Source organism: Giraffa tippelskirchi, chromosome 3 (assembly GCF_054371585.1).
Source record: "Giraffa tippelskirchi isolate mGirTip1 chromosome 3, T2T-mGirTip1v1.2.pri, whole genome shotgun sequence".
Taxonomy (NCBI): domain Eukaryota; kingdom Metazoa; phylum Chordata; class Mammalia; order Artiodactyla; family Giraffidae; genus Giraffa; species Giraffa tippelskirchi.
Genome location: NC_137277.1, coordinates 10,321,674 through 10,340,597, shown reverse-complemented (window position 1 = coordinate 10,340,597; position 18,924 = coordinate 10,321,674). Strand labels below are relative to the sequence as shown.

Here is an 18,924-nt window from a genome sequence, read left to right as displayed (position 1 = left end):
GCCTCACTTAAAGTAATACCTTGTGACGTGGACTGGTTTGATTTATTAATATAAAATGTACATTTTTTAAAGTGCAGCGCACTTAGTAAATGAGTTTGCTGTCGCAGTTTCTCCAACACATGAGCTGACACCAAAACATGCCTGAGAAGGTGACTTGAGATAATAAAGAGCTTAAAATTTGCTACTTCATTTGAAAGCATTTCCTCTAGTAGCCTGGGGAAAGCTCTCAGTATATACATTGCATTTTGGAAAGTGTTGCCAGGGACCAGGTGAAGCAAAGCTGAATGCTACGGCTCGGGAACCAGGAGAGCCCCATGAGGGATGGCCAGCCAGCAGGGCCCGTAGGGCCTGGGAAAAGACTGCTAATTTTATTTAAGATTCAGGGACCTAAAGATGTGCTTACCGTGCGACAGGGACCCCCTCCTTTGGATCTAGTCTTTACCCTTTCTGTGTAGCTCGGGGCTGGGTGCTGCTGATTCCACCTAGGGAGTGGGCTATAACTTGCTGGCATCAGTTTGTGTGGGATGAGGTGGGGTCTTCAGAGTCTATAGTTTCCTCTGAGGACCAAGAGCAAAGCAGTTTGGTTGCAAGTTTTTGAAAGGTCTAATTGTTTAAAGCCAGAGAGAATTCCCAGCAGAAAAGAAGAAGGAGGGGGGAGAATATACATATTTTGAGCAGAATTTTATTAAGTATTTCTTTGGTTCGTGGCTGTCCTAAGAGGTTCCTCCTAAGATTCTAGAATAGAGGCGTAAGTGAAGAACTGCCCTGTACCTCGCCATGCCGGTTCCCTCCTAGACCTCCTCCTGATCATCAACCTCGTGTGTCAGGTCTCAGCTGTTGCTCAGGGAAGCCACCCCTTCTGGTCTCTTATTGCTTTGGACTGTGCCTGGGAACCAGGAGGAGAGGGCAAGTGGTCAGGTTTGTCTTTTTTTGGCCCTTCAAGAAAATAGTCCCGCTTGCAGGTGAGGAGACTGCCTGGGGCACACTAGCTCCCAGCCGGCCCCCCGCACAGTTTCATCACGTTCCTTTTGGAGGGCCAAGTGAAACTGTAACAGAAGTCTTCTGTATGGAAGAGAAGAGAATCCTGTATGCCTCTATTTCTCCGAGGCGTCTTGTCTGACACCGAAATTCTTCCACCAAATCAAACAAGCCAGAAGTCAGCCAGGCTACCCGCTCCCTCACAGGGCCGCCTGTCCATTAGATTACAACTATGATGTACCAGTAGTGCCCTGCACAGACCTAGAGACCATTCAGAGCTCTGTGTGTGAATAGATGGAGAGCTGCCGCCCTGCTTATTACTGTCTCCTTGTCTGTGACACCAAATGAAACGGAGGGATGGTGGTGACAAGAAATGTGGTCCTCCAGAGTCTAGGTACTTCCCCTGCACCCCTGAAATTTGCTCCCTGTGTCAGGATAGTTTCCTTTTAGGTAAGGATAATGAGAACACAGAGAGGCACATTGTTCTCGGCAATGAAGGCTCTTTTTATGTAAAAATGGGAAACTCTATTGAAGCCAAAGAACATAAAGTTTACTTATATTAAAAAAGTGGATACAACTTGGAGAAAGATTTAAAGAGGTACGAATACTTAGGTACATTTAGGAGAAATTTCTCACTAAACTTTAATAGCTCAAGATCCTTCCTGAATCTAAATGAGATGCTTCACTATAGGATCCAAAAGAAAATAACTCCTAATTTTCCTGGAACTTTTCTTTTAAGGGCTGGGTGCAGGGCAGTACTCCAGGGTGTGTACATAAAAGCTTCTGGACCACTAGAAATCAAAGCTTCTGCTGGTGATTTCTCCCCCGCCCCCATCCCTCTTTCTTTTGGCAATAGCAAGAAGGGCTTTTTAACCTTCTGTTTTCAACAAGAGGTGTTAAGATGAATTTTTAATACTTCAGTGAAATCGCTGCACATACCACGGTTTCCCTACTTTTCTCATCACCTTGAGATGCAAGAAGCAAAAGGACAATCAGAATGATGCTTCAAGCTGGGTCTGCACACAGGTTCCTGTTGGGCTCCACCCTCTCCTGACTCGCCCTCCCATCCTTTCTTCTCCCTGGAGATCTAGTCTGAATCTTCATTCAGTTCATCTCCTTATTAACCAGCACTGGCTTCCCTGAGATTGTGCATCGTGGCTGTTCCTTCTTGTAAGAACCACCCTTCACCCCTGGGACACACACATTTAGATGCACATTTAAATGGAATGTATCTTCTGGACAAAGCTGCGAGTTAATTACCTTACTTGAGATCTCAAGCCCATTAAGGGCGCAAAGAGCAGATCTGGTACTCACCTGAGATGCAGCGGGAGGCTTTGTGCAGGGGACATGAGGTGTGAGGCCAGGCTGTGACTTCCAGGGTGGTGGGGAGAGGAGGGCATGTAGACTTCCCAACCCTGTGTCCTGTGGGCAAGCTCGTGAAGCCTAGTTTACTCAACTGAGAAGAGGGGCGATGTGATACACGTAAAGGAACTGGTGTACAGTAGGCCTGCAACAGCTGGTGGTGAGCACCGACCTTCCTTGGTGCCATCCACATGTTGGATGAATGAGCATCTTGTCAGAATTAAGGAAATGGATTCTGCACTGTTTCCTTTTGCCACAAGGAGAGGATGCTGTTTTAAAATGGTTCCAGATAAACTCGCAGGTGCTAGGACAGAAACAAGCCTTAGCATTCCTCTATAGGTGAGGATATCCTTACGTGCTCAGGGGGCTGATGAGGGTCCTCAGGAGGAACCTGGCAGCTCATGTTCTCAGGAACACTTATGGCCAGGCAGGAAGACACGAGTGAGCATCTGTCTGTGGGGCTGTGGTCCCAGCGGTCACCCTGTTCATGGCCTCCAGAGGGTGAAGGGGCTTCTGGCTGCTCGAGGTGTGCCCCACTGATGTGCCATCACCCCCTCCCCATGCCTCTGCTCCTGGTTGAATGTCAAGGGACACAGAAGGAGGGGGAAGTGCTGGGTGCTTTACTTTTGCAGGAGTGGCTTTGGATTCTAAGAGATGGGGGCCCTAGCTCAATGTCAGCTGGATTTTCCACGAGGAGGAAGAAAAGAAGAATTGTGACCTCCTCCCCTTCCTGGACTTCTCTGAATCTGGAGATCGCCACCATGGCACTTAACGCTCAGACTGAAGGATTCTATCCCACCTCCGCATTCAACAAGAAGATGTTTTTGATTCCCAGGACTCAAAGTGTGACAAACCGAAACCCAGTTTTGCAAAACCCATTAGAAATAAACATAAAGTGTGCGTGCCTTTCTGGAATATTGACTCTCCCTCATTGAAGGGACCACTGTGATGCCATTAGGCACAGCTGGGGCCCCCGCTGCAGGGACTGGCGAGGTGGAACCAGGGCCCAAGGGCCTTCTTACCCAGGCTCCTCTTCGACAGGGTGGGGGCTGTGGTTCACCAACTTCCCTCCTGTGTCCCCCAAGCTACTCATCGTGGGACTGATAGTGCCCGCAGCCTACCTCTTAGGAGTGCTATCCACGGGTACATTAGTCAAGTATTTTGAAATGTTCACAGAAAAGAGTGGTGCTGGAGGAATTTAAGGTGAGAATTATTGTTTTTGGTTGGTGTAATATTGTAATCAACACTCCCAAACAGCCAGCACCGTATCGAGTAGCATCATTCCAGAAGTCTGTTCGCTACGTTGTCAGCTATGAACCTTTAGCTGCTGACCAAAAGAAGGAGATAGAGAAGCCGGAGGATGACCTTTGTTTGGTGGGGGGCCCCATTTCCTTGTCTTAACCTCCAAGCACTGAAGTTGGTGTCTGGGACAACAGGATGAAAGGCAGCTTACCAGCATGTCTTTTTTTTTTTTTCCCCTCACAGACTGATCTCTCCTAGAACAGTTGAGAAGAATGCACACAGAATCTGCATTCTTTTGACCCTCCCAGCATCCGCTGGCTAAGACTGGGATCTCTCCCTATGGTTGCCTTTGTTTTGGAAAATACGTGTCCAGCTGTCAGTTTACTGACAATGTTGCAGTGATTAGCACTGGCTGGCCTGACTTGTCTGTGCTTAAGCTTGTAAAACGAATGGTGCATGGGTGCCTCTCCCCACGTAGATGGAAATCCCATTTCAGAAGTAGAACTGTCTGGACAGAACAGATGGGCAGAACCCAAACCAGGTCATCGATATTGGTGCTGACTTGTTAAAAGTGCAGCGTGCAGTCCTGCCCTCCCCACACCATTCTTTCCTCATCACAAGTCACCACGGAGACTGACTGAGGGAGTGCTAATCCACCTGCCCCCCTACCCGTCATGGACATAACAGTATGTTTTGCTCAGATCCTAAGGAGAAAAACCCACAAGACCAGACTTGGAAAATTTCGGCCCCCAAGGATAATTTTTCAGAAAGTAATGAACGCTAGAAAATGAGGGCTATAAAGGAAGTCTTTAGGTAATAATCATAACTATAATGTTCACCACTTTGAAATGCATTAATATAGACTAAAATTACAGAAAATATGAAGTCTGCTGGAGGGGGGTGGAGGCCTGCTTTGGAGCCTGAGGCCCACCTTCTGTGTGCCTGCGGCTTAGCCCCCTCCCCCATCTCTTACAGAGAGGTCCCTATGCCCCCAGCTGGGACCAGTCACACACACAGTGAAGGTTGGATGGAGGATAGTATTTCCTCCCCAGTGGTTTCCTTTCAGGGCTGTGCTGTTTTCCAGAAGGCAAGGGAATGCCAAGACTCCCTCGGGGGCTGGCCCACTTCATAGGAGTCAGGCTGCTTGAGAACTGGGCTCTGTGAGGCAGGTGTGTAGACACAGGCCCAAGAGGGCGTAGCCCAGGGTACCCCACGCACACTGTGCCTCGTGCCACCTCCCCTCCAAGCTGCAGTGAAGACGCCTCTTCAGTGCCCTGGGGTTAGGAGCAGACAGGGCACATGGCTGTGCTCCACCCCTCTGTCTCCCTCCCCGACCCCACCAGCCTCTTTCTCCTGCTCCCCCTCCCCCAGTCCCCGCCTTCACCTTCAAAGCCAGCAGACTGCTCCAGCGGGATGCAGGCGAGGGGCTGGCAATGGCAGGTCAAGCAGTGCTGAGCTCAGAGCAGCCGGGAGGAAAGATTTACGGTTCCTCCCTGCCCTGCTGGATGGACAATTAAAGCCTTGCACGGCTGGAGGAGAGCGGGTCGTTAAGAGTCAGGACGGTCAGAATAAATCAGTCACCTCCACTTAGACGGCTGAGCTAGGCTGCTTCCTGGGGCCTATAGGGCAGGAGCCCCTTGGGTGTGGGTTTGAAGGCTCTGAAATGGACGATTGAAGGATCTGACATGCTCTGGGCTCCATCTGAGTATGGACCGGAAGACCCCAGTGTCTCCTCACAGATAGGGGATGTGCTGTAGGGTCTTCCGCGGAAGTTCTGAGTAACGCATTTGTCTTTTGTCTCCTGAATACCTGGCGGGCAAAAGAGCCACAAACTGGAATGTTTGTGGGTCAGAATAGTGGACCCCAACCTGCCAGTAGAGTGTGCCTGTCCATGGATATGTATGCGTGTGTGTGCACAAGTGTGAGTGTTGGCATGCGTGTGCATGGTGTGTGTGTGTGCACACACATAGGTGTTGTGTGTTCTCACCTCCTGGACACTTGCAGGCTCCACTTGTGTCTCTAAACCCACACACCCCGCTGCCAGACTGCCTGGGGCGGGTGTCTGAGCAACGGCCAAGCCTAGCCATGGTCCCTCTTCATTTGTTCTGCATCTGACTTCAGTGCCTTGGAGACTCTGGCAGTTTCCTCAAGGAAACTTTGTCTTTGTGGAAATAAGATGCCAAGTGCTCCTCGGCCCTCCTACTGGCTAATTGATGATGTGATCCCGCGTGGGAGCCTTGTCATTCCTGGAAACGCTCTTTATTTCCTGCGTTTCCCCACCTCCTTCCCCGCCCCCTCCCGCCTCCCCACTGGGGTCTGCTTTCCACGATGGCGGTGGAGCCACTCCACATGAGCCGCGAGCTGCGGCGTTAGCGATATTCAGCCAGCCAGCACGCCAGGCCTTTCATTAACTCGGATACTACAATTATGTGTGCCGAAAGGCTGAAAGGGCCATTTAGGATTTTTCTGCTTAAAAAAAAAATATTCCTCTTTTCACAGCCATCTGCCCAGCCCTTTGGTGCCACAGCTGTGACACGGAACGGTGCATGGTCTTCAAGCACTCCTCGGTGCTCCTGACCCTGACCCTAATCCATGCGTTGGCACAGTGGACAACGGTGTGGGCGGGGCCCCACCATTGTTCTGCCCGGAGGTGCTTTGCAGACAATTGGTACAGCCGGCCTGGAGGAGTGTGCTTCCTGCTGCGGTGACTTAACTTTTGGCACAGCCAGGGCCACTGAACCGATGGCCGTGTGCACGGCGTGTGTGCCCTGTTGACACGTGAGCATGTCCCTCAGCATGGAGAGCCTGCTCCTGCTGCCTTCATGGAGAAAGGTCAGTGTCAGGGCTATGGCTCCCATTTGCCTCCACAGAGGCCACTCGGGCATTTTTGAGTTCAGGCGGGGTGTTTTCGTGGGAGAATGTAGTCTACATGGCTCGTGCTGGCCCCTTGTGTGTGCACATGTGTGCGTGTATGTACAACTCTGCCTGTGGAGATTAAGATTTTGGAGGAGATTGCCTGACTTTCTTCCCAAATTGGGTGAGTGGTGCTGTGGGACCTGGTTGGGATCCCCAGGGGTCTGGTTTGACAATCTCAGGACTCCTGGGGAGGAGAAGGCATGGAGACGTGTGGGAGGAGCACTGGCTCCAGGTCACCCCACAGAGAACAGCCACTCAGAACAGAGCCTGGACTTGTGACTGTGGTGCTTGGACAAGACGTGCCTGCCCCTTGGAAGGTAATTGCAAATCTGGAGACAGCTGCTGCCTTGGATGGGGTGCCCAAAAAACTCAGAAAAGTGTTATTCAGGGACCTTGTTATCTTAAAAAAGAAGGAAAGAACCCAAGCACCATAAAAACCAGCAACTCACAAACTTATTTTTTTAAACTTCCCTGAAGTTGCCATGGTTACCCGCATGCGTGCTTCCTGGCTCTCTTGCTATAAGTGGAGCGGCTCAGAGCAGGCATTAAACCCTTGGTGCGGGGCCTCCATGGTGTGTCCGCCCATCTGAGGAGCCCGTTTGTGCTCTGGTATGGAGGGAAAGAGCTAGGCTACGGTAGAGATTTTGCAGGACCATAGCACATGATATTCTAATGTAGCACTTCTGAGACTCTGGAGACAGAATTTATCTCCCACGCTAAAATAATTATAGCCGGGAGAACAGAGAAGACATCATTCCAGGTCCTTAACTGTGAGGAATGTGTGTGTGTGTGCGTGAATGCATGCACGCGCATGCCTTATTCCCTGGCTCTTCAAGGAGCACTTACCTGTACCTGGCTATACATGTAAGGGCAACCACAACCTGCCACATCCCTACACCTATAGGCTGTAGAACATGTATCCAGACCTCGTTATGGGATATAAATTTCTTCAGGAGGCTTTGGGGGAGAAAGAAGCGAGACCAAGATTCCTTCCAGCAGACTTCTCTCTACTTAGAGAGCAGAGCCCTCAGAATGGGTCGAGGTGCAATCAGCTATCTGTGGGCTCTCAAGGGGCCCCCTGGGTACCCACGGTCCAAGCTCAGCCTTTGTAGCTGAAACATTAGCTAAAAAAAGAAGAGACCAGGTGGTTGGCCAGTTGCCTTGTTACCACCTGCCCTAGAGTCTGACTGCTTTTCTCCCATGGGGATCTGGCCTCAGGGCCCCAGTGACCTGTGGGGTGTCTCCTCCCTGCTGATTGCAAGGTGAAGCTGTTCTCTTTTGACAGACAGTGGGGTGCTGAGGCCAGGGGCAGCCTGGATTTCTCCTAGAGGATCTTAGGAATGGTTGGCCAGTGGGTAGATGGTGAAGATACATGGGGAGGTTCTAGATTCTTCCACAAGTATGGAACAGAGCATATCTAAGGCTGGTGGGCAATTGGAGCTTAACTTGCATTCCTCACACAAAGGGCGGGAGAAGCCATCTTCGGAGGCCCCTCCTCATGGCTCCCTCTGGGCCTGACGGCACCCTGTCTTTTGCAGCACTTTCTGGGAGTGGTAATTAGCACTCATAAGGAAGAATGAGAAATGATAGATCCTGGTAGGTGTTTGCACACCTGTCTGCTGTGTCAGATTGTAAAGGCTTTGATGGCAGGGACCCTGTTTTCCCCCAGAGCTGTGGATGCCTCTCTACTGGCAGTATGTTCTTAGTCACTGTTTGTGGGGGTTTTGACAGCTGGCTGGGGGAGGGGTGGGAGCAGGCCTGGTATCCTGTTAGCCCTCCATCCCGGCTAGGTCAGCTGGGCTGGCAGGTGAGGGGCCTGAGGGGTTTCTGTGCCTTGGTTCTTTTTGTCACTGGAAGCCCTGCTGAGTCCTGGTGGTGGGAGGGTTTGCAGGGGGCCTGGTCCTCCTCCTGGGTGTGTTGTGGGTACACTCTGTGTTCAGGGGCCTGGAGCTGGCCTGCTGCCAGAGGGGTGATGGATCCACTGGTCTGTAGGAAAGCCTTGTGGTTTCTGGCCTGGAGAAGAAGTGGGCCCAGCTTCAGAAGCGGGCTTTGCCACCTGGGGATGGCAGAAGTGAGGCGATGCCCCATGGGCTTGGTTGGGCTATGCATCCAGCCATACCAGCTTCCTTCCCTCCAGCCTGGAAGTGAAGGGGCTTGCACTGTGTGCCACTGTTTTTCCAGAACCAAGGTCAACTGCCAAAGAGAGCAGAATACCTCGAAAAGTGGGGGAGGATGGGCGGGGAGACCTCAGATGTGTCTCTGAGTCCCGTTCTTTGCTGGGCTTGGAGTGAGGAGTATATGAAAGGGAAAGAACATTCGTAGGAAGATGCTGGACTCTTCTAGAAGATGGCAGACTATTCTGGAAGAGAGCCTGAGACTCCTTAGGTGCGTGACCCTGGGTTGGCTGCATCCTGTAGAGTGCAATGTAGCCCGTCTACTGGGGAGTCATCTCGTGATTATTGATGCTAATGGAAAACAGAAGTGAAATGGATAATTCAAGATGGCAGATGAATCAATATTATTTATATTTAGCTTGTGAATGCGCTGCATATTTCTCCGCTGGCAGATTGGCCTTCACAATCATATTTTGCAGAATCCAAGAATCTGCTGTCGTTGAGCCAAGGGCTGCCACCTTGCTCTCCTTCCAGGAGAGTTGTTGGAACACACGCACTCGATCCCCTCGTAACTTGGCCACCAGCACAGAGGGAAGCGCCAGACCATCCTTACTAACACCTGCCCTTTCCCCCATCTCTCAAAGGTCTCCCACTGCTGACAAACCTCCTGTAGTGGGGACTGTGTAAAGAACGATTAGAAAGAATGGTTTATTCAAGCAGTGAGTTTTATGCAGCTGTTTTAGATGATGTGGAAAGAAAGCCACAGTGCAGTGTAACTGGAAACGGAAGTCGGCAGAACAATCTGTGTTTTTTGATATGGAGACATATACATATACTGTCTTGTATTCTCACGGCACACAGTAGGTGCTCAGGGTGCACTTGCTGGAGGCTCAGTTAGGGGCATGGGCCCCAGCGAGGGTGGATGGGGCTGCTCATGGGGCCCACATCTCCCATCTTCAGTGGAAGATGCAAGACTCTTCTCTCCCCCGCTGTCAGCACCTCAATCTGTCACCAGTGCTCTTTGGCACCAAAGTTTGAAAAAATGACCTTTGATTTCTAAGGTGCCTTACGTTAGACCTTCTATCGATTGACAATTTTATATTGAACAATTGGCTGAGCTCACACTGTCCTCCCAGAAGAACACCGTGAAGTCACACAGACTCAGGGTAGGACCAGGGACTTGGGGCGGGGAGGCTTGCTGGCTGTGCAGGGTGCATGCTCAGGGGCTGGGTGGCTGCAGGCCTGGGGGGCCCTGTGTGTGCCTCTGCTTGTCCAGGGTCCTGCGGTGCCTGCTTTAAATACCCAGCCAGAATGAAGGCCCTCGAGTTGACTTGTATGGGAAGAAGAAAAACAGGATGTGGAGAGGGGCTGATTGATAGTGAGGAAAAGATGCTTCCAGAGAATGTCTCAAGATCTGGAGACAACAATCTAGTTCCCATGGTCTGAGAGCTTCTGGAGGGTGCTGCCCCACAGCTTTTTCAGCAGAACCTTCTAGAATGAAGGCCTTGTTCCTGACTCACATCCTCAATACCAGAAAGCTCCTGCAGGTTTTAAGGAGCATCTTGCACCATCTCAGCCCTTAGTTCTTGGATTCTTCTACTTCCAGCGACAAGAATAGAGGAAAAGGCCACAGCCTCTCACCTCCCTGGCACATAGCAGATGTTTAATAAAAACACTGAAAGTACGTGTGGGGGAGGACCGTCCTTCTGTCCTGAGAATGCCGACTGACAGCTTCCTTTTCCTCAGTAACATCTCTCCCTCTATATCCCCATAAACCTTAAAACAACTAACTCAGGAAGAGGGAGGAAGTGGGGAGGAGGGAGAGGGTGGGATTGATGGATTCCCCAGGTGTCCAGATCCAGTGAGCCTCTTCCGTAAGCAGTTTTTGATTTCTGTCCTGGAGCCCGCTGGCCCCCTTCTTCTATTTCCTCTGCTGGCCCTCAGGACCGGAGCAGGCTGGCAGGAGAACACGTGCTGGGCCGGAGCTGGTGACCTTCTGTCCAGAGCTGGGACCTGAACTTGTGCCCAGCGTAGCCATCGGGTTCTGTTGCTCCCTCTTCTCCCTCTAGTTATTTTAAAAACCAAGACACTGAAAGAAAACTAACATTGGTAGGAGACACAATCATATCACAGAGTTATCTAACGCTATCAGGCCACTCTGGTTCCCAGAAATTAGATTATTTTAGAATTCCATCAAATTAAGGGAGGATTCTTCTCTCTGGTTCCTGTCTCCCTGCCCCTTCCTCTTGGTGTCCCTCTCTCCTCTTGCCCACCCCTCCCTGCTGATGAAAGATTTTCTGGCGGTGTCAAGGCAATGTGACCTGGTTCTGTAATAAAGAGGAGGCTTATTAGAATTAAGGCCTAACAGTGTTGAAAAAGCAATCTTTGCAAGATTGAGGCCACAGGGGAATTGTAAATTCTCAGCAAAGACCTCATTTAAGGATTGGAATAAAAACTTGACACGCATGTGCGGGTGTGCACACATGAAGGGATCCTCGCTAAACAAAAGAGGCTTAGTTAAAAGAAAAAAGGGCAAAGGGGAGGGGGAAGGATTGGGGGCAGAGGGGTAGGGGGGTGGTGTCTTTTCACCTGGCCCCATGCAGGGGTCTCCTGGGTGGTGTTGCTGGCCAGGAGAGGGCTGTCCTTCTCTGCAAGTCTCTCTACACCCAGACCTCTCCTGGAGCAGCTGCCCGCCCACCTCTGTCACCTGAGGACGGCGTCAGACAAACGGAGCTGTGTGCCACCCCAGCCCCGGGTGTCAGGGGTCGTCATTCTAGACTGAGGGGCTGGAGTCCCTCCTCTCGCTGCCAGTCATGTTTCTTATCCGGCTGTTGCTGTGGTTTAGGGTCTGCCAGGGCAGGGGTGTGGATGGTGGCAGCCTGTATCTGGCTCCCTCTGGGCAGGGAGGAGGTGGGCGGCAGGGATTTAAGCCTAAGGTGATGCTGTCAGTGGAGGAGACAGTCTGGATATGCTGAGGCTGCAGATTCATTTACCTGTCATCTTAGTCCTGTTCAGGGCTGCTCTAACAGAACAGCACAGACTGGGCGACCTATGAACTGCACTCATGTGTTTCAGTTCTGGAGGCTGGAGTCCGAGATCAAGGCACTGGCAGATCCAGTGTCTGGTGGGGACCCGCTTCCTGGTTCATCGCTGGTGCCTTCTGGCTCAGTCCACACAGGTGGGAAGGGGTGAGGGAGCTCCCTGGGATTTCTTTTGTAAGGACGCTAATTCCCTCATCACTAATCACCTCTCAGAGGCCTCACCTCCTAATACCAACACATTGGGGGTTAGGATTTAACATATGAATCTGGAGGAGACACAAAATACCTGTCAGGGGTCACTTCTTGCGGTGATCAGTCTCATGATGTTTTACTTGAAAAGCTGGCCTTCAAGAGACAGGCTGGGGAGCATGGAGGTGGGGACACATGTTCCTGGGAAACAGACTACTACTGCCTTGCTTCTGCTTGGGACTGCTGTGGGAGAGTGCGTCCCTCGGTGCCCTCTGGGCTCACCCCCATTGGGCGGCTGTGGCCATGGCCTGCATGTTGGCAGCTCCTGCTTTGGGCATCTGCACTTCTCTGCCCCTGAGCTTTCAGGAGGATGGGCTGGGACATGGGACTTTTGTGGGGACTGTGCTGCTTTATTGCTTTGGTCTGTGCATGGCACAGGTAGGTGCTCAGTGAGGATTTGTGCACTGATGAGTCTCTACCTGGTGCCCTTGCCTTCCTAGGCAGTGGACCATGGCTATGGGGCTCTTGCTTTTGGTGCCAGGATTGGTCATAGAAAGGTGTCCCCCCACTCCCAGGAATTCCATTAGTGCAAAGTGGTTGTGACCAATATTCTGAGTTGCAAACAGAATGCAGCCCCTGGGGCAGGTGAGCTCAGTCCAGCCTTGACTCACAAAACATCAGCCAGAGGCTGCCTGGCCCGGGATGGACACATTGCAATGGATGCCAGCCCCTGGGATCCTGGGGGCAGGTGCTCAGGGGTCTCTCTTGATGCACCTCTCCTGGAGGGACTCCTCAGTTCTGGATCTGTGTCCCAGGACAGCAAGATGGGGGAGTGGGTACAGCCAGGTCTGTGCTGAAAACACACCAAAAGTTTGAGGACAGGGGACAGCTCCCTCCTTTCAGGGCCCAGCCTTGCCTTCAGAAGTCATTACAGGCTTATTCTGTGCTCTGGGAAGTGGGACTGCTAGGATTTCTGGAAAGTCAGCCTCAGTCTTGAGCCTCTCTCCCCATAAGAGTTTCAATGAAGATTTCTCTGAGGTTTGGGTGGGATCCACTCTAGTCTTCTTCCTTGACATGGGTCATGGTGAGGTTTCTCCCAGGGCTGCTCCCAGGAATTAAGGCGGAACTCTAGATGAGACAAGAGAACAGATCTCTTTACCTGCTTCACTGACAGGGAGACATGGCCAAGATGACCTTCGTTAGTATCCCTGACCTTCAACTTTCTTTCCGGGGTGGGGGAGCCATCTCTTTTCCCACGGTCCAGTTGAGATGGATGTCTTTAGACCAAGTTTCTAGCCCCACAGGACCACCAAGGAAGGCAGTTTGTATTTCAGGGCATTAAAAAATATCCGAGGAGGTTGGGAAGGAAATAATAGTCCCAAACTTGGCAACAAATAGATTGCAATTTTTGGAAGCTTATCTGTGTGAAGAATGAGTTTTCAGCTCTGCAGGAATATTCATTTGCCTCTTAAACAAAGGGCAATTATATGCAATCCTCTGCTTTTGTTGGCTTCCCAAGAAGGATCTGGAGTTGGTCCCTCCACCCCAGTTTCTACCCTCTTAGAACGATAGGTTGAAAAAGTTTCAAAATGATTGCTCATAGTTTACCGTGTCTTGATGTGTGTCTGTCACCCACCTGGGCCTGGTCATCTGGGGTCCTTATCCTGGGCAATGACAGATCAGGACAGTAAATGAGGAGTTGGGGGGCAGTTCAGAGGGGAGGAGAATTAGAAAGGAGGGAGCAGGTTGGGGCAAGTTCAGTTCAGTTCAGTCACTCAGTCACGTCTGACTCTTTGCGACCCCATGGACTGCAGCATGCCAGGCCTCCTTGTCCATCACCAACTCCTGAATCTTGCTCAAACTCATGTCCATCGAGTTGGTGATGCCATCCAACCATCTCATCCTCTGTTGTCCCTTTCTCTTCCGAGAAGTGTTGGGGCAAAGGTGAGACAAATTGAGGTGAAGAGGAAGCAGCCCCAAATGCATGGATTTTCTCTCTGGGGGTCCCACAGCCTTAGGAGCTGCTGTACCCCCACCCTTCCAGGAAAGGCGTGAGGAGGGGAGGCAAGGGGAGGGGAAGGGAGGGAGCCCAAGGCTTCCCTTTGTCCTCCTCCTCCTCTTTTCTTTTCTTTTTTAATCCCAGGGCTTCATTCTCCAGAAGCTGTCATTTTGTATAAACCTCTGACCGAGGCACATGCATTCTCACTGCCGAAATCTCCATATCAAACACAGACATCCGCTGTGGAACTGACAGCCCTCCCCACCCTGGCGGTGGGGCTTAGAGAGGCTGGAAGGACAGACACCAGCCCCCACCCCGACTCTGTCCTCCACGCCTGTGCTTGGGTGATGCAGGACGGATTGAGTGAGGTGACCCAGTCTGTCCTGAGCACCTTCCTCAGGCCTCCTGGGTGAGGTGAGGGGGCAATCCTTGCTCCTTCCCACCATCTCTGATAGGTGTGTGAAGCCCACCTGCCCTCTCAGGGGGCACACAGGAGCCTGAGAGCAAGCGGGGAGAATTGTGTCCCCCCAAAAAGATATGTTGAAGTCATAAACACCAGTGCCTGGTGCAGCCTAAAGAGGCACCAAGCTGTCCTTGGAAAGGCTTCGGTCCTAGCAGCATGGTGAAGCCCAGGAGGTCTTGCAGTGAGGGTGGGACCTGGGCCACGTTAAAGCTCAAAAGCATTTGTTTATGAACATTATAGTGGGCTCAAGAGCCAGATCTGGCTTCCCCCCCTGCCATCCCCAACGCTGGAAACTCCTACTCATGCTTTAAGACCTAATTCAAATGTCCCTTCTCCCATGAAATGGGGCTTCCCTGGTGGCTCAGATGGTACGACCTGGGTTCTATCCCTAGTCAGGAAGATCCCCCGGTGAAGGGAATGGCAATCCACTCCAGTATTCTTGCCTGGAGAATTTCATGGACAGAGGAGCCTAATAGGCTACAGTCCATGTGATTGCAAAGAGTCAGACATGACTGAGCGACTAACACACACACACACACACACACACACACGCACACCCATGAAGTGATCCTGCCCTGATTCCTCCAGTGGCTTCTTCATCTGTTCTCCTGCAGCCTCTCCCCTGCCTCCAAGTGGGACCTGGACTGGGGCGACTCCTATAATTTCCTGGAGACAGGAAATTATTCCTATTCCTCTGGGTGCCCAGCCTCTTTCTATGGCTGCATTTCCCAAGGTGTGGGTTCCTGGACCACACTGTATTTCTTGCAAAAGGCAGGTTCCCAGGCCAGATTCCACCCTCGGCCAGCATAGTCAATAGTAACCAGCTCTCTACAAGGTCCCGAAGGATGCTATGTATTGAGACTGGAGGGTGGGGTTAGGTGGCATCCAGGCGGGCTTCTGAGGTATTGTACTTGGCTGGTGCTTGTGGGAGAGACTTTCAAGCTGGTCCTGTTTGGCTGGGTGACTTCTGCAGTCCTGGGCTGCAGGATCTTCCTGGGCAGCCTCGCAGGTTGGTAAGTGAGGCTGGTGTTCTGGTGGTCATGACATCATGGTTACTTTGCTCCCCGTCCCCACCCCCTACTTCTGAGCAGAAGGGTTGCCCCATTATTGTGGTCAGAGGGCTCTAAGTTATGATTAAAACAGCAGAACCTCTGCAGGTCCATCTTACAAAGAACTACGAGGTGGAGGTTTTGGGACCGGTCTGGTCCTGCACCCCTCACAAGAATGATATGAGGGCCACACATGACAGAGTGTGTGGAGGGGCGCTGGCTGTACAGTGACCCACGATGTCCCCGTGTTCCCCTCTCCCCACATAGTCTCTTTGATTTGGGGACTGGAGGGGTTTTGCAGAGCTGGTGCACCAAAGGGTGGGTGTTCAGGGCCTCTATTGTTCATCTCTCTGCCTTGAACACACCTGCCACATAATTTTTGGGGCTGGCCAGTTGTTGAGTTAATTTCAAACGGCCTTGCCAGGACCAGTTTCTCCATCTGCAGCAGCAAAAGGAAAAAAAAAATTTTTTTTAAACCTTCAGCATGGAATTTTCCCAGTTATTTTAAATAAGTTTCATTTATTTGTGCTTGGCATTCAGATAAGAATTACCAGCCTCACACAGATGCAAATTCAGAGTCGTAAAAGGAATATTGACAGCAATTGCAACCACGTCACCATCTCTCTTGTGATCAAATGCCCTGGCTGCCGTCAGAGGAAAATGTAGCATTTGAAAAGCTGCAAGAGAACACACTCTCCAACAAACAAAACAAGTCTCTCTGGAGAAACGCAGGAAAGGATGCTTCTGAGAACTCTGCAGGGACATTCCAAACAGCTCCTTACATTTCTGATTGAAAATATATTAAAAGAAAAATTTAAACCAAAGACTCACCAAGTAAATCAATTATAAATCTTGCTAGACTGAATTTAGCTGTGTGTCTCTGTTGGATCCTATCTAATACTGAGAAGCAGAATGAAATTGTGCAGCATCTTCCTGCCGTTAGGGGAAGAGTATCAGTTAGCTTCAACTGTGTAACAAATGAGCCCCCTAACTCAGAAGCTTGAAACAACAGTTGTTTCTTCTTGCTCATGAGTCTGTAGATCAGCTGGTTACCTGTGTTAATCTGGCCCATGCTTGACTGTTCTTGGCTGGGCTCTCTGATGGATTTGTGGCCATTTGGTGGAAGGGCTGGAGATTTGCAGTACTTGAGGACTGGTTCCTGCTTCACACAGCTTTCCATCCTCCAGAAAGGTAGCTCAGGCTGGGTTCCAAGGCAGGAAATGGAAGTGAGCAAGGCCTGTTGAGAACCAGGCATGGAGCTGACCCACCACTATTTGCATGACCTCTTTTTTCCCATGTGTTGGGAGGCTAGCCCTGATTCCAGGGGTGAAGACATAGACCCCACTTGTTTGTGGGAGGAGCCTTAATATCCTGTTGCAAAGGAAGTGTTTACATGGAGGCAGGAATGATCAGGGGTTTTTGAAATCAGTCTTCTCAGAGTGGAAGCATTGTCACTGGGAGATACTCCAGTCTTGAAGGCATGGCCTGGGCAATGGACAGGCTGGTCAGTGGGCACTTGAGTTTGGTTGGGGGTGGGTCAGTACTGCCAAGACGCATGGAGACTTAGTCAGTGGGGTGTCATGTCCAAGTTCAACCGCCCGTCCAGTCCCAGCTCCCTTCTCAGCCCTCCCCTGAGCCTGCACTAACATCAGCTTGCTTTCTCTGAACCTGCTGTGCTTACTTGTCCATAATGTGTTCATCTCCTGGGCCCATTCTCTCTGCTGGCCCTTTGCTGGTGGTTCCTGGTGCCTTGATCTTCTCTCTCTGCTCTCCCCTGGCTGGGGATCTCCCTGAGCTGGGCCTTCAGCCACCACCCAAGTCCTGATTCTCCTGCCTGAACCCTCGTCCTCTCGGGGCCTTTTCGGGTATCCTCTTCAGGCTTCACAGGTCCAAAGGTATAAGCCTCCCGCCGAGCCTGGCCCTCTCCGTTTTAGCAGATGGTGCCTCTGTCCCCCTCCCCCACTGACACAAACCAGAAGCCTGGAACTCCTCCCAGCATCTTCATATTTCTCTCTAGTCCTGCTCATTTCTCTCCTTTGCCACAGAAGCCACCTTCTCTAGTCTTGACTGTGTCTGTCATCTCCCATCTGCTGGTCAGGCCTAGGCTGCAGAGTAGGGGAAGTAGATTGGGGAGTAGGGTGGCTAGAAAACCTTTGAAAAATGCAAATCAGATCCTACTAATCCACTTCTTAGAGTGCTTTAATGGCTTTAATGGTCTCAGGATAAACACAAAAATCCTGAGGGGCTTCTGGCTGACTTCAGCAGCCACTGCTGGGGCCATCCTACCTCCTGGGCTTTTAGTGCTTCACACAGTCTGCACTCCTTGGAGCCTCAGGACCTTTGCACAGGCTTTCCTTCTGCTTGGAGAGCTCAGTCTTCCTCTCCCCATTTACTTTGTCATTAATCTCAATTAATCCCAACTCCCTTTACCTTGTCATTCATCCTATTAGCCTTCAGAACTCAGTGTTAGTCACTTCTGTAAGGAAGCCTTCCTTGACTGCCCCCCACATGAGGCTACAGCTAGCTTTTCCTATTTCCCCTGCAGGTCTCCCTGTAGCTCTGACCACAGCTGCTGTGCAATCATTGTGGTGCGCTGACAGCCCTCTGCCTTCTGTAGGACCAGGGGCCATTCGGTCTGAGTCATCACTGTGTCTTCAGAATGGGCCGTGGTGCCTGCTTCCGAAAAACCCAATAAATGTTTGAGATCAGTGGATAAACATGTCAAAGATGACTACACACATCAGCCACTGGGTCCCAAAAACAATCTTGTGAAATAGGCATTTTGGCTCTGCTTTACTGAGAAGAAACCAAGGCACAGGAGGCTAGGGTCATAGGGAGAGGAAGGGGAGTCAGAGCCATGCTGCGTCAGGACAGAAGGTGTCCGCTGTAGTTTTATTATTTGGCTTTTATGTTTTGGACCTTAATCCCTGACAGGATCCCTTAGGAGTGGAGTCTTGACTGTCCCTTGCCTTGCCCATGACAGCTTATCCCTGGAAAGCCCTGCCTGGAGGTGGGGTACAGAAGGCCACTCGGGGTACCAGTGGTCCACAGCTCTGGTTGAGGCAAGACTAAAGAATGGCCATACCTCAGAAACCACATTTAGCCACATCCCAGGTGGCAGCATGCACTGGGGGCTGCTGGTAACTCAGGTCCCTCCAGGAAATGCATCTGGAGCTGCATTTTACTGAGAAGAAAAAGATCTTGTTTGGCATTCCCAAGTCATTAGTGAAGGACAAAGGGAGGCATGGGGAGGTAGGAGGGAAGCACCCATGGGGAAGTGGGGGGAATGCCCACTTTTCCAAGACCAGATACACACACCGGTGCACACACTCTCACAATGCATGCACATGTGTGTACACACAATTCCAATGCGTGCACACACATGTGTGCACACACAGTGCACACACAGTGCACACACACATACCCATGCATGCACGTGCACTCACACATGCACATGTGTGTGTGCAGGGCACTAGCAGAGAGGTTACCTTGCCTCAGGGTTAGCATGATACATTAAAAGTTTCTCGAAAGTGGCCTGGGTTCCAAGGTGGCATCCGTGGAAACCAAGTCA

The 18,924-nt window shown here is 51.1% G+C and overlaps 1 protein-coding gene across 6 annotated transcripts in view; it reads left to right on the top strand.

Moving 5' to 3' along the window:
* Positions 1-18,924, top strand: part of LOC145540694 (uncharacterized) — a 440,299-nt gene that overhangs the window by 132,487 nt on the left and 288,888 nt on the right. For 4 of the 6 annotated variants that reach the window (XR_014078504.1, XR_014078503.1, XR_014078502.1 and 1 more), the window contains 2 exons: positions 6,082-6,414; positions 15,894-16,177. The exons of 1 other annotated variant lie outside the window; for it this stretch is intronic. Coding sequence is in view for 1 of the 5 variants with exons in the window: in XM_081575732.1 (XP_081431858.1) it covers positions 6,082-6,290 (209 nt within the window). In the remaining 4 variants the exon portion in view is untranslated. Of the gene's footprint in view, positions 1-3,825; positions 4,396-6,081; positions 6,415-9,673; positions 9,779-9,888; positions 10,295-15,893; positions 16,178-18,924 lie in introns of those variants that run through there. One more of the 6 variants, XR_014078501.1, reaches the window with a different exon arrangement.